General features: G+C 43.1%; 2 protein-coding genes across 3 annotated transcripts in view; one reads left to right on the forward strand and one right to left on the reverse strand.

Moving 5' to 3' along the window:
- STOM (stomatin) lies at positions 1-10669 on the forward strand. The gene is made up of 7 exons (XM_008491592.2): positions 1-211; positions 4027-4130; positions 4348-4420; positions 5314-5396; positions 7550-7753; positions 8167-8301; positions 8404-10669. The coding sequence occupies exons 1-7, from the start codon at positions 163-165 to the stop codon at positions 8596-8598; spliced, it is 843 nt and encodes a 280-aa protein (XP_008489814.1). The 5' UTR covers positions 1-162; the 3' UTR covers positions 8599-10669.
- The window catches only part of GSN (gelsolin), a 22764-nt gene continuing 18833 nt past the window's right edge, over positions 10609-14539 (reverse strand). For both annotated transcript variants that reach the window (XM_030461437.1, XM_008491498.2), the window contains exons 11-17: positions 13873-13963; positions 13511-13681; positions 12824-12998; positions 12433-12557; positions 12016-12093; positions 11492-11552; positions 10609-11019 (exon numbers count right to left, since the gene is read on the reverse strand). In XM_030461437.1, coding sequence (XP_030317297.1) covers positions 10850-11019; positions 11492-11552; positions 12016-12093; positions 12433-12557; positions 12824-12998; positions 13511-13681; positions 13873-13963 — 871 coding nt within the window. In that variant the 3' untranslated portion in view covers positions 10609-10849. The remainder of the gene's footprint in view (positions 11020-11491; positions 11553-12015; positions 12094-12432; positions 12558-12823; positions 12999-13510; positions 13682-13872; positions 13964-14539) is intronic.

The following is a 14539-nucleotide window of genomic DNA, read 5'->3' on the forward strand; positions in this document are numbered from 1 at the left end:
GGGGTGCGTTCCCACCGCACCCTCACATCCCCTCAGGGCGGGACCCATGAGGAAAGGAGGGGAGCGCAGCGGCCGCGGCCCCTCCCGCGAGGGGCGGAGCAGAGAGGAGCGGAGGGGACATCGGCTGTGGAGACATCAGCGGTGGGGACATCGGGGGAGGCCATGGCAGACCACGAAGCGGGGATCACGGGCAAGGTCCGACGTGAGCAAGGTAACCAGGGCAGGGCAGGGGAGGGGGCTGAGCCGTGGGATAGCGGAGGGCAGGGTCGCTGGCTGCCAGCCCCGGGGCGCCTTCCTGGGGCTTTCCGCTTTTCTGTTTCCGTTTTAATTGTTATTTAGTGACTGAGGAAAGTTGGTGCATTCTTTCGCGAAGTTAAACCCGCGGGAAAAAAAGCAAAAAAAGAGCAAAAAGCGGTTCTGCCTCTTCTGCCGGCACCCCTCACACCCCCAGCAGCCCTCTCGCCCCTCGCAGCCCCCGCACCCCCCAAGTCCCTCGCAGGCCCCGCAACTCCTCGCCCCGGAGCGGACCCAGGGCGGGCCGGGCCCCTCGGTGTCTTTCCCGCGGGCGGTGCAGTCCCCCGGTTCCCCGCCTCATTTCTTATCAGAAACAGCACCCGGGGAGGCATCGCTGGGGTTAGCCCCAATTGCGTAACTTGGGTTTGGGATCTTCCCGTAAGTTTCGTTCTTCCATGCGGTAAGGATCGCTAAGGGGAAAGCTGAATAAATAATTAAGACCGGATGGACAGAAGCAATCCCCGAGGCACTGCACCAGTAAACGAGAAGAAAAAAGAATTTGGGAACTGGTTGTTGGGTCCTTGTCACTTGAGCCAAACGCGAGAGATGCGAAGGGGGGAAGCGATAAAAGTCACTTATCTTTCCTCAGTTTGGGCAGTGGAGCTGGAGTTAATTTTTAGGTTTTGGTGTGGTTACTCTGGTGGGTTTGGGCATTTCAGTGCTGGTCAGGGAGCTCTGGAGATGATGCACTACAATAGCACAACTGCATGGTTTTTCAGGGAGCTGGAGCCTTTTCCTGCTGCTTGCACAGGTCAGAAACTGACCCTGGAAAAGTCATTTAATGGTTTTGTCACTGGCAACTGGAAAAGGAAATGTATTTATAAGATCTCTTGATATACAAAGGCTTTGGCTAGGTAATATGAGTTGTTATTATAAATAACTTCAGACCTATTTGGGCCCCATGCCTAATGGCACATGTTAGTTCCTTGGATAGGATTTGCATTTCAATCTGTAAGTATGTTGGTTATTAATACCAAACTGTGGTCACTCTGATGTTAGACTCGTCTGGGATTGGGGAAACCTTTCACTGTATGTGGCATGGAGGTTGTTCCCTCTGTAGTTACTCTGTGCTGTGTAGTTTTGGAGGGTAATGCTGACTACCAATTAGTTTTGTCATCAGTATCCATGGAATAAATGGCATTAGAGATAATTTTGATTATTAGAGGTTATAATTTTCACGGTTTCCCACTCTGGAATGCTTTGAGAAGCATCTGAAAGGCAGTTTATATATAATTCCTGATTGTTTGCTAATTAGCAGTTGAATAACTTGTAGAATAAGACCATTCTCAGGCCTGGTCAGCATTTGACCAGGCAGCATGACAGAGGACATCTCTGTCTGGCATTGCTTGCTTTATGTTCAATCCAGTTCATCTCCCATATGCATTTTGGTTTTGATCTCGTGGGTTTTTTGCAGAGTTGTGGAGAAGGTGCCTTCCTCTCGTGGTACCCAGGAATCATATGTGTTTTTGCTGTTTGTGACAAAGAAGTAATTGCAAAAGAAAATAAATTGCAAGTGATGTGTATGCCACACCTCAAGCATTAGTGAGAACTTCCCTCTTCCAGCACTAAGTGTTGATTATAAATTGTTAATATTGTTTGATGATCCAAGTGGTAATTTCTTGCTGAAGGAACTGTAACTGTTCCAATCAGCCTTAAAAGGATCCAAGACTTTCTCTCTGTGGTGTATTCCTTAAAGAGGCACTGTCCACAAATAGTATTTCTGTGCTTAAAGTGTCAGGTTTTAATATTTTGATAATAAAAGAGGAAGAACATTGCAAGTGTTTGGAACCAGCAGCCTGCTGTTGCACCTGCACCATCTCTGCCCCTCTCATGTCAGTGCTGGTGAATGAGCTGCAATTCAGAACCCAGGAAACTGGGAAATCATAGAATCATAGAATGGGCTGGGTTGGAAGGGACCTCAGAGATCATCAAGTCCAACCCTTGATCCACTACTGCTGCAGTTCCCAGCCCATGGCACTCAGTGCCACATCCAGGCTCTTTTGAAATATCTCCAGACACGGAGAATCCACTACTTCCCTGGGCAGCCCATTCCAATGCCTGATCACCCTCTCCAGAAAGAAATTCTTTCTAATCTCCAACCTAAACCTCCCCTGGCACAACTTGAGACCCTGCCCTCTTGTCTTGCTGAGAGTTGCCTGGGAAAAGAGCCCAACCCCCCCCTGGCTCCAACCTCCTTTCAGGGAGTTGGAGAGAGTGATGAGGTCTCCCCTGAGCCTCATCTTCTCCAGCCTCAACACCCCCAGCTGTCCAGCCTCTCCTCATAGGATCTGTGCTCGAGTCCTTTCACCAGCCCAGTTGCCTCCTTTGGACCTGCTCCAGCACCTCAATCTCCTTCCTGAGCTGAGGGGCCCAGAACAGGACACAGTAATACTTCAATTCATGATAAATCAATGCTCTGACTCCAGGTTCAGCTGACTTTTCAGCCCAAGAACCCCATTTCAATGTGGAAACCAGAAGCTTCAATTCCCATTTAATTCCTGGGCTCATCTCTCCCTCCATACTGCTGATTCTCACGAGCTCATTGAGGATCAGTAAGGCACCATGGATTTGGTCATTACAGTTCATTCCTTTCTCTTTGGCCAAAGTCTCATCAAAGCCCTTCTCAGCTTCCTCATAAGTATGTCTGTAAATGTGGCAAGAACAGCTTGTTGGTGGAGTTACCCAACTGCCATGAACGAGATGTTCCAAAGCTGCAACCAGAAAGCTCATTCTGCAGGTTCCAAGCGTGTTCCCTGTTTTTTCATACAGTTTTTCACAAGATGGCATCTCTCTTGCTTTTTGTGTTGTGAAATATACCACATGATGGGACAATCGTTGTTGCTCAATGAAGTGTGACTTTTCCTTTACTCAATTTTGGGATTTTACGTTATTTCAGTTGTCACTTCTACCTTCATGTCCAGCAGGGAAGCTGAAGTTCTGTTAAGAGCTGTAGGTGGTTGGTGGTGAAAGTTTGATTTGAAAGTGGAGAGCAGAAGTGAAGCAGGATCCTCAGCTCCTCTAGGTTTAAAAAAGTCAAAAAGTGAAAGAGAGGAGGAGTCTGTCTCTCTGCCACTGTGGACTGTGAACACTTTTTATGGTTTTAGGCTAATAGCTTATTGCTAACTGAAAGGTTTTGTTCCCTTCACTAAGGAGTTTACAGATGTTGCTTAATGCTGACATCTGCGTAATACCAAGGCATGTAGGTTGTGCATTTCCTTGACTTTCACAGAAGACCTGGAAATTGCCCCACTTCCTATTGGCAAGGGCTCTGAGAATTAGGGTTTTCTTAGCACCTTTGACAGGTGGAACAGAATCCAAATTCTTAATGTCCTATGGTCAGAGCTGACAGGCACATCAGCTGTTAAGCAGGTGTTGCTCTGACTTCCTTAGACATTAAGGATTTCTGCTGCTGCCTATGGGTCGTTCTGCCAGAGAAAATTGGGAGAGGCCCCAGGAGTCTACTTAAGTGTTTGCAAACTTAATTCTGCACAGGTGCTACTTAGATCATGTTCTGCCCTCAGCTATCTTGTGCAGCTTCCAGTGACTCATTAAATGAAAGCAGAATTTGGCCTTTAATTTGACTTCTGACCTGACCTTAATGAGTATGGCAGAGGGGTAGTGCTAACAGTGGCTTATTTCAAAGAATATTCAACACAGATCCCATTGTAGGCACTGTCTCTAACAGGTTTTCGTGGTTTCAGAAGTCTGAAAATTTGTGCTGTTTTCTTGCAGGTGACAATAATACTGGCCTTGGCATCTGTGGATGGATCCTGGTGATCACTTCACTTTTTTTCACTGTCCTTACATTTCCTGTATCAATCTGGATGTGCATAAAGGTAAAATTATTCACTGCCAAATTGGATTAAGACTGTAAGCAATGCAGATGCTTCCTAGTGGTTGTTATTGTTCTTTATTTGTTTCAAACACAAATTAAGCTACATTTAATCTACATCTGAGATACAAGGCTGTCTTAGACTAGTGTATACATTGTTTGGAATGCATCATGTGGCTTCTGGAAAGCCTTGCATGACATCCAACTGTTTAATATTACAGATTGTGAAGGAATACGAGCGAGCCATCATCTTCAGGCTTGGACGCATCTTAAAAGGGGGAGCAAAGGGACCTGGTATGTCCTGGAGAGCATTCATTGTTAATATTTGTTCTAATTAAGACTTGGGCAAAATATTATCTGTCTAGACAAGCTAGACTGGCAAATGTATTTCTCAAGAATTTTGTTGCTTCCAGTAAGTGGATGTGTTACTTTATATGGAGAAGACAGTGAGCTTGTTCTCTGTGAGCCTCACCCAGGTCTCCTCAGTTCATGTGTGGCCCTTGAGCAGAATCAGAATCATAGAGTTTACAGGGAGAAGTAATGGCATCAAATGTACAATTTAAAAAAAGAAATTTAGCATGTCAGTTATAATCCCAGTGTTTCAAAAGCCTTGATGCTTTTCAAAAGAAAGAGAAGCAATTAAGTTGTTTGATAGTTTTGAAAAGCTTCCTGTGTATGTTAGAGATTCTGATGAGATCTGAAAAAATGTTATTTTCAGCTGTTGCTCGTGCTGCCCAAAGTGACAGCAAGGGGCAGTAGCTGCTTCTTTCATGTTGATCCAGGTTTTGCAGTACTTCCCCATTGCTGAAAAGCTGAAGAATTGCAGTGATCCACCAGGAACAGCAGGAGGTTGATAGTTCTGCCTGACAGAATCAGGCCCAACAAATAACTTCTGTGGGGCAGATTTTCAAAAGTAGCTGTTAGAATTCTGGGGTTTGCAGGGTGTTCTGTAAATATTAAAGACCTCTGAACAAGTTAGAGCTGAATAAATGGAAGTTTCTCAGTTTTGGAAATCTTACCCTGATTTGAAAGCCACCAACAAACATGCTGCTGAGCTCATTACAAAGAGGGCTTCACAGTTACTGTGGCTGGAATTAAGTTTATTGAAATAAACTTAATTAAGTTTTAAGTTTTGTCTGGTTTGAGGACTCATTTTCACATCTTCTTGAACGGCTTTTTTTGTACAGGTTTGTTTTTTGTCCTGCCCTGCACAGACAGCTTCATCAAAGTTGATATGAGGACCATTTCTTTTGATATTCCTCCTCAAGAGGTGAGTTTGCATTTGCCTATTTATCTGCTGAAGTTTTTGCAGAATATTTTGCACTCTTTTTCCTTTCCTCCCTCTCAGTATTGGGTAGCATGTAGTTTTAATGTAGATTTCTTGGGCAAGTTCAATGGACTGTGAAGAAAACTTACATCCTTTAGCAATTATAATTCAATGAGAGAAAATCCCTGAAAGAAAACCAATTATGCTGTCCTCTAAGGAACAAATAAGATAACTTAATTCTGTCTAGCAGCTGGAATGGGAGTGGTTTGGAATGAGGACTGCTGAACATCAAGTCCATGGACTTGATGGAACATTCTGTAATTCCTTCTGTGAAATCTGGAAGACTTACAGAAGCAGCAATGATCTTCCTCATGCCAAATTATCCTGATGTATAAACTAGCTAAAATCATGGGATGAAATGAGAATATACATCAGGTGCTCAGGGTATTGATCCACTTCTTTATGTGGGCTTTGTGTGCACATTGCTCCTGTGTCCTGCTGTGAACAGAAACATTACAAAGTAATGCACCTAATGCTGTCTGATGTCTTTCAGTTTGAAGGTCATTAAGGACAAAAGATTTACTTTTGTTTCTAGCCTGTTTTAACTTGGACATCTTCATGTTTTAGCAGAATCTCTCCATAGCATTAAGCTGGCTGAACTCAGTGATGCCAACTCAATGGATAACAAAAGACTAAAAACCAACCAGCCCCCAAAAAATAAGTTGGTGAACAATTGTATGTTGGTGGTTAGAACCATATCCCTCATGTGTCTGGTGTATTTTCTAAGGCAAAGATGTTTGACCCAAGCTGTCTGGTGCATCTGTTCTCTGTCTTATTTGCTGGTGGGTGTATTGCTCAGCATTAGTTGTAGATTCAGACAAATGGCAGCTGTCATGGAACACTCTAAAGGGTAATTGGTAGAAACCTAATCACTGCCAGGCAACATGTGCTTGCAGCTGCTGATGTGCCATCAGTTCTATGGTTTTTCTTTTGACTTGATTAAATTATGCTGATGGATATAGGCTTGTTTGTGTTCTGTAAGTATAAGGTTTTTTGGTATAATGTGATTTCTGGACATCCAACTCTTTTTTTTATTTTTTATTTTGTGTTGTTATGCAAAGCCTAAAATAGGTAATTTGGGGAAGGACAGAGCAGGTAAGTCCTGAAGGTTAAGTAACTCACATAACCCTCTCCTCAAATAACACACAGGTAATTGTCTCACATGGAATTAGGACACCTCATGGTCAGGTGGCATCGTTCAGTCTCTTAAACCTAGCTTTGAAATGTAATTAACATTATTGCTTCTTTCTGGTATACTGGCATCTTAACTTTCAAGAATATCTGTCTTTATCTTTGTGTGTATATCTTTTGTTCAACATCCAAGTGTTAAATTCAGTAAATCACTTGAATCTAGCTCTGAGGATGTTCACAAACTGGGATTTGCTCTGCTGCTTGTCTATAAATCACCACACACTCATTTAGTAACACATAGTGGCATTTCAGTCAGAAGTACCTCCAAAAGGACAATGAACTGCTAAATAATAACAGATATTACTAATTAAATGTGGATGGAAGGCTGTCACCCGTGCAGCCGCAATACACCTGGCTTCTGAGGAAGGTAAAACCAGTTTTGTAGTGAAACCTTGCAGTCTTTTCTGAAATGTCTCATCAGCCCAACTCTCAGTTCCTCTGAGCTTTGCTTTGTGCTGACATCCTTTTTTACAAAGTTCTGCAGTTCTATAAATTACTGTTCACAGCCACTGCAGTCCTAGAGACTTCAGCACTGCCCCATGTTAGGGAAATAAGAAGTAATTTACGTTTGTTTTTTCTGTCACCTGTATGAATTGCAGTTCCTTCTGTGAATTTGAAGAAGTGAGTTAGAAATAACATTATGGCAGAGCTAATGGCATTTATTTTCCAGTGAAATGTTTGAATCCCTTATTTTAGTTCCAGCTTTGCCAAGCTATAGCAAAGGGCTTGTGCATCTCTCTGTACAGAGATGTTCATGTGCAGCATACATGTGTAAGACCTCTCATTTTCAAGAGTTGCTTTACCCTAGGAAAACCAGGAGTTTGTCTAGTAGAACAAGAATGTAATTATTGTAATAAATAAGCACATAATTATTGAATATCATATGCTTTCTCCACTGCTTTTAGATCTTGACCAAGGACTCTGTGACAATCAATGTGGATGGAGTGGTTTATTACAGAGTTCAGAATGCCACCCTTGCTGTAGCAAATATCACAAATGCTGACTCTGCCACCCGTCTCTTAGCTCAGACTACTCTGAGGAATGTTCTGGGGACCAAAAACCTTTCTCAGATTCTCTCTGATCGTGAAGAAATTGCACACAGCATGCAGGTATGAGCAGCTTTACCTAAGCAATCCACTATCAGTTAAGCAGCAATCCCATGGATAAGTTATAGGTCAGGGTTTATTTTGTCTTCTAAGTGAGAAGCCAAGCTGTGGTTTGGAGCTTTAGGCAAAACCCAGTTGAGCTGTTGGGATGGCATCTGTGTGACCAAAATGAGTGACCAAAGCAATAATGGAGCAGTGGGGCAAGCAGGTGGGAATGGGGGGATAAAGGAGAGGAGAGCTTCCCTGGATCTTCATGTCAATACTTCGCTGTTGAAGGAAATCATGCCACAGAATTCCTTTGATGTATTAATTAAGCTCTGGGTGGGGTTCTTTGTTAATTCTCAACAGTTGAACTTCAAACTTGGCTATGTGTTTGCAGCCAAGATGCCTTAACTTCATTGCTCTGCCTTCTTCAGAACACCCTTGATGGTGCAACAGATGATTGGGGCATTAAGGTGGAACGTGTGGAGATCAAGGACGTGAAATTACCTGTCCAGCTGCAGAGAGCAATGGCAGCAGAAGCAGAAGCTGCCCGGGAGGCAAGAGCTAAGGTAATAACATCAACATGTGTGTTTGGTTTTGTTGTGGTTTGGGTTTTTTCTTGGCTGGTTTGTTTGTTCATGAAATCAATTTAATTCATTTTGCTTCCCCAGGTAATTGCAGCTGAAGGTGAAATGAATGCTTCCAGAGCCCTGAAAGAGGCATCTATGGTTATTACAGAGTCCCCTGCTGCTCTTCAGCTTCGTTACTTGCAGACCTTGACCACCATTGCTGCAGAGAAGAACTCCACCATCGTCTTCCCCTTGCCCATAAATATGCTGCAGGGTATCATAGGTGGAAGTCACTAGGTTGAGTGGGAGGAGAGGGTCTGGAGTGGGGTTTTTTATGCTACAATGAATGCTTGACATGCTGAATGCCTTGTGTGTGTTATGGCAGTGTTCACAAAGTGGATTTGCTGAGGAACTTCTGTTATACTAAGTGTGTTATAAAACTTATATGTAATGTTTGCAAATACAGGCAGCCAAAATACTTGAAACTGAAAGCCTCTCAAAATTAGAATTGGGTTGTGACCTTGAATATGTAGGTAACCATACTAGCCTGGGTGGGGTGCCTTTAATCTCTAACCTCCCATGTTCATATAGCATATAAAATAGTGTGGGGTGAAGATCCAGTATCTGGAAAGATTCTTTGTGCTAAATGGGTCTGTAGCCCTCCAAGGGAAGCAGAACAGCCCCAGCTGTATTCTCCTGGAGTGCAGCTGGATGCAATGGGGTCAGCTGATGGTTGTCATCTGGACTGGTTACTGACCTTATGCAAGGAACAGTAATGGAAGTCAATAGAAGAAGGAGAAAACTATACTGTGTGCTTCTGAAAATCAGGTTCATGATTAAAGAGTCCCCCACTCATGAAAAACAGCTGTTAGCCAATGTTACTAAAGTGGATCTTTCCCCCTGTGTGCTGCCACACAAATAACAGAACCATGCTGTAGTTATAAGCTTGCAGTCACTGATGCAACAACTTGTGTTGTTGCAATGGTGTGACTGTATAGCTTTATGCTGCTTTAAAGGCAGACCCCACATCTGAGTGCATTATCTGTTTTGGGTTGTTTTTTTTTTAATTCTCTAAAAAAGCCAGAGTACCAACTCAGCCATTTTATGCAGGTCTGAAATCTGCTTCTCTGGGAAGCAGCATCTCTGTAACTAGCAGGGAGTTGCAATGGTTAACACAAGATGCTGTACTCTTTATGTATCTGTTGTAACAAGCTAATGATTTACCTGCTGAGGCTGTTCTGAGCAGATCTGTAGTATGTATAAGACATTAGAGGTTTATACTTAATACCAAAAGCATTTAATCTTCAGTTCATGTAGTCTTGAGCTGTCTGTTAAACTATATTTGTATGTACTGTATTTGTACCTGTTTAGTAGATACAATTCCAGGTTAAAATGAGAAGGATCAGAGTATGTGCTGGGGGAAGCTCTTCAGGATACCACCAGCAGAGGTTGGTATCTGTTGTTTAATCACTGGGGGGTGGCAATGAAAATGAAAAGGCTGGCTCAGTGATGTAAGTGTCCTCCTCAGCCAACAAAGTTCCTAACTTGTCTTTTATCACCTTTCTGCTACAATCAGGTCTGCATTTATGGGTCTTTAAGGGAGGGCAAGGTCTGCTCACCTGTGCCTTGATGCACTGTTCCTTTGTCACTGTTAGGAAACAATGCTCAAGCTCTGTTAGGGCTGGAGCTGCCACTGGTTCTTCTCTGCCTCTTTGCTGTGAACTTTTTTTCTTCCTCTGCACCATGGAAGCAGTACACCCATCTGCATGGGTTTGTTTGTCAATACTTCAGGTAATACAAGCTGAGCTTGAGTCTTCCTGGGAGAGGGGGCAGAAATGGGGCTAACAAAGCTGTACTAATTAGCATTACTGTGCTCACGCACTTGGAAGTGGAAAACTGAGTAACTGCAGAGCTTTAGGTGAGTCCTTGGGGAAGATGAGTGAATCTCTAACTCCCACTGTTGCTGTTGTTGATGGCCACCCCTGGGAATTCTTGTTGACAACAGAAGCATGCTTTCTGCTCTCAGTCTGAATAAAAAAAAAACATGCTCTTTACTAATGAGTGACTTTCTGAAAGAGCAGGATACTGTTGATTTATCAGGGTCTTAAATGCTTATAATTCTATCAAGGGCAAAGTAAAACAATACCCAACCCCCAGCACTAATTTCTGTAACCACTGGGTAAAAGTGCCTGTGCAAAAGATAGCACAAAAGTTTAGTTTCCTAACGTGTATTTGTTTCAAGAAAGTTCAAATGTGGGATCTGCAGGCTCTGTGTAATGTTTTCTGTGTAACAAACCCCACCATTTGTATTCTTCATGTATTCCATACAAGCTTTATTGTATTAAATATTATCAAAGCAAGGAGTAGGGTCAGTGATTGGTCGTGATTGTTTTTGGTAATTATTGCACAGCTAATTGGCTATTAACATCATTGCCTTGTTAATGTGCATCCTGCAGGAGGAAGTAGCTCTTGAAGGCATTGAAGGCACTAAACTTGCTCCATTTAAAAAAAAAAAAAAAAAAAAAAAAAAAAGGAAAAAACTTGGTACTTAGACATCCACATCTGCCATGGCTCTCTCCAGGGGATCAACAGCCCAGTAGTCATCATCCCAGCCCAGGAACCATCCAGAGAAGGTTGGTGGCTCAAACCCTTGCTTAACAACTGTGATGGGAGTTCTCTTATCTCTGCTGGCAGGATCAGTCTCAATGTAGCGCTTGGCTGTGAACACACAAGGAGAAGGAAAACTCAGAGAGTGCAAGTTTGGAGCAACAGCTGGAACAGTTTAATTGTAACTAAAGGGGTGCTAATGATACCACTTTCAATTGTTTACTAAAAAACCAAACCCCCCAAAACAAAACCCACAAAAGATTTCACCCCATGGTTTTATCTACACCTGAGGGAAGGCTGGCACTTCTTCAGGGAAAAATGACATTAGGATTATAAAATGCTGTGCCTGGGTGACAGCCCTCACCTACACAAGGACACTTCTTTTCTGCTCAGTGGATACCACACCTCTTTGTACTGATCTTGGTGAGCCTACGTTCTTGAGAGATGTGATCTCTTTGAGCACAACACTGAATTTTATGTTGTGATTAAGATATGTTTCTCAGACTATTAAATTGCCTGCCTTATGATCAGATAGCAGGGAAAATAAAACACTCTTAGTTCAGAGAGGAAAATGTGACCTTACCAGATTTCAATGCCTCAGTCTTTTCTTCTTCTTGGGCATCTTTCCCAATCCATACAAAGACCTAAATATAAAAAAAGCCCAAAAACTGTTTCAGCAACAATTGATCTCTTTATGAAAGAAAGGAAAATTCAGACTAAGTCCCAGTGAACAGTGTGATACAGAACAAGAGCATACTCATGGTGGTGTGCCTGGGTTGTTGACCTATCTGACTAAATCTAGTGGTAGATACTGAGAAGCTTTTTGACTGCCTTTTCTCTGCATAATTTCTAGATACACGAACAAATTATACACTAGCTTAACATCAGGAAAAAGTAGTATGTTTGAACATTTTAACATAAAACATAAAATTATGAGTTGCCTTCTGGCTGATTCATGCACAATCTGAGGTGATTTGTTTTCAGGCCTGAAGATGAAAAGACTCTTAAAAGTACAACAACTCTTTCAGCTATTGTGATTTGGGTCTCAATCTTAAGCCATTTGTGCCTATTCTTTGCTCCCCTCATCACTGGGTAGTTGTCCCATACCTGATCCCACGTGTCAAGGAGCATGACATCATCTGTAGCAAGGTCGTCCTGAGTCAGATCTCCTGGAACTTCTTCAATCTGGAAAACATAAGGTTAAAAGCTGAGCACATATTTCAGGTGCTATTTCACCATCAGAAATTAATTTCACAGAGGTTCTGCTTTTACCTTTGGCCAGTCAGATACCTTCAGCTAGACAAGGGTGTGGGCTTTGCCCATGCAATTCAGTGCATGCACAGAAGTGCTCTTCGACCACAGAACAGAAAATCAGTCACTGAACAGAAACTCTTTCCCTCCCACACAAGATTTGTAACACTGCCTCTTTTTATGTGGAAGATTCAGGAGTTAAAATGGGAGGGTTGGTAATTGTTAACCAGGGCAAAACCAGTTAGAGACTCGAGAAAGTTCTTGGCCACTCACAGTGAAGCGTCCACTCTTGTTGGAGCATGCAAAGAGACGAGGGGGGTGAGCATCCATCTTCTTGTCCTTCAGCCGGGGAGAGGTGCGGTAAGGAGCTTTTCCACCCAAAGCTGCCCAGAAATTATCTGAAAAAGAGAAGGAGCTACTGGTGCTTCAGCTGTTCAGGGAAACCTCAGCAGCAGGGCTGGAAGCACTCTTCTATGTCAGAAAGTCCCAAAGGCCCACAAACATGAATGCACTGTTAAACATAATGAAGATGCTTTGGAGAAACCTCTCTGTGCCCGTGGCCACATTTCCTTATGCTGGGAGACAAAAGAAAACATCCATTAAATAATTACTGAGAGCATGGAGCTACAACACATTATCTCAGCCTCCCCTGTGCCTCTCTCACCTGGCTCTCTGCCCTCAGAAACCTGTACTGGGCTAGCTCCCAGTATCTTCAGCAGCTCCTGTGCTCCTGATTTCTCAGCATCATTGGCTCCTTGGCCAACCCAAAGGTAAGCAGCAGAGGGAGTTTTCAGGACAAAGGCATCGTTGGAGTTGAGCTGACTGGCAGCAGGATCCAGCTGAAAAGGAACAACACTGCAGGTGTCAGATGCTCTTCTACACAGAGCCTGATATTTCACAGTACCAATCAGTACCTATTGGTGAATAAACTGCAGACAGACTATTCCACACAAATATGTAAGGCTATAAATTATGTTGTACATTTGCCTTTCTCTGAGTGATGGGTTAGACTTAATCATACCAGAAGAGTAAATAAATGGGTGTTTCTGTTTGTAATCTTCAGGTATATATGACCTTTGTCAAGAATGCTTGGATTTGTCATATTGCCAGGATTTATGGTTATGGCACATAATTTAAGACTTTGCTGGGGAGACCTCTGTAGAGTGGTGTTGCTGCTGCTGAGGCTAATGAATCATTAATGTAATTTTCTCTGTGTCAACAAGGACACGACATCTTGAAGCTAGAAACTTAAGTTGCTGCAGATGTCAAACAGTGCTCACCTGTAGCTATGGACCAGGTTTTATTGTCTCTTTTTTCCAAAGCAACACAAAAGCTGACCCTTTCCACATACCTCTACTGCTCTGGTAGCTCCTGAGGTGCTGGATCGGACCTGGAACAGCCGTGTTGCTGCAGGTGCTGTCTGGCCTCCTTCCCTAGAGGTTCCTCCCTTGTAAACAACCAAGGGCTTTCCACCAAACATACTCATCAGATGAGGTGGCTCTTTTCCTTGCACTACTCGTTTCTAGACAAAGAAACTTGCTGTCAGTTTTAAGCTGTTGCTGAAGAATGCATTAGATGCATTAGAAATGACCTTCACAAACATCTGTTGAGCTTGAGTATTGATACAGCACCTAGATGGTCACAGGACCTTAGCTGTGACCTCCTGCACAAACAGACCAGTGTTGGAATAGCTCCCACAATTGCCATTTTTACCTGCACAGGGCTGCCTCCCAGCTCCTCATCCAGCTGTACTGTAAGGAATGCAGATGTTGCAATTTCATCTTGAGTGGAATCAGCACCTTGCCTGAAAGGCAAAAATCTGACTTATTTTCAGCCCCTTTCCTCCCTGCTCACACACACCTTACAGAGATAAAGAAGAGGTAAGGAAAACCTTTGTTACCAAACCTCTGCAGAATTTAATTCAACATGAAGGAGCAATTCACTATCTTATATTGTAACTCAGTGATTATAGAGGGAGATAAGAAAGTTTGCTACATAATAAGCACAGATTCTTTAGTATCTTCTTGTCTATCTCATGTTATCTTTCTAGCAGCCAGCTTAAAAACACACCTGTTGGCACTGGTATCAGCACTACACCTGCAGCCCCTATACAGACTGCATCCTTTCTGGTTTTAGTTCCACAGCTTCTCTGTGACCTCTCTGCTTGCTGAGCAGCAGGAAGCCTACTGTGAGACTACTGAAAAAACCCTCCTTAAGGGCATGCTCTGGGAGCTGCAACAGTCACAAGCTGCCAGCCAAGGTGGCAGATCATCAAAAATTCATTACAGTGGTCTCAAAAGGTGTAGGAATTCTGCAAAAAGAACTAAAGCTTGATCCAAAGATGGGAGCAACTACTACTGGGGGGAAAAAAAGCCAGGAA

This window comes from Calypte anna, chromosome 17 (genome assembly GCF_003957555.1).
Source record: "Calypte anna isolate BGI_N300 chromosome 17, bCalAnn1_v1.p, whole genome shotgun sequence".
NCBI classification, from domain to species: Eukaryota; Metazoa; Chordata; class Aves; order Apodiformes; family Trochilidae; genus Calypte; species Calypte anna.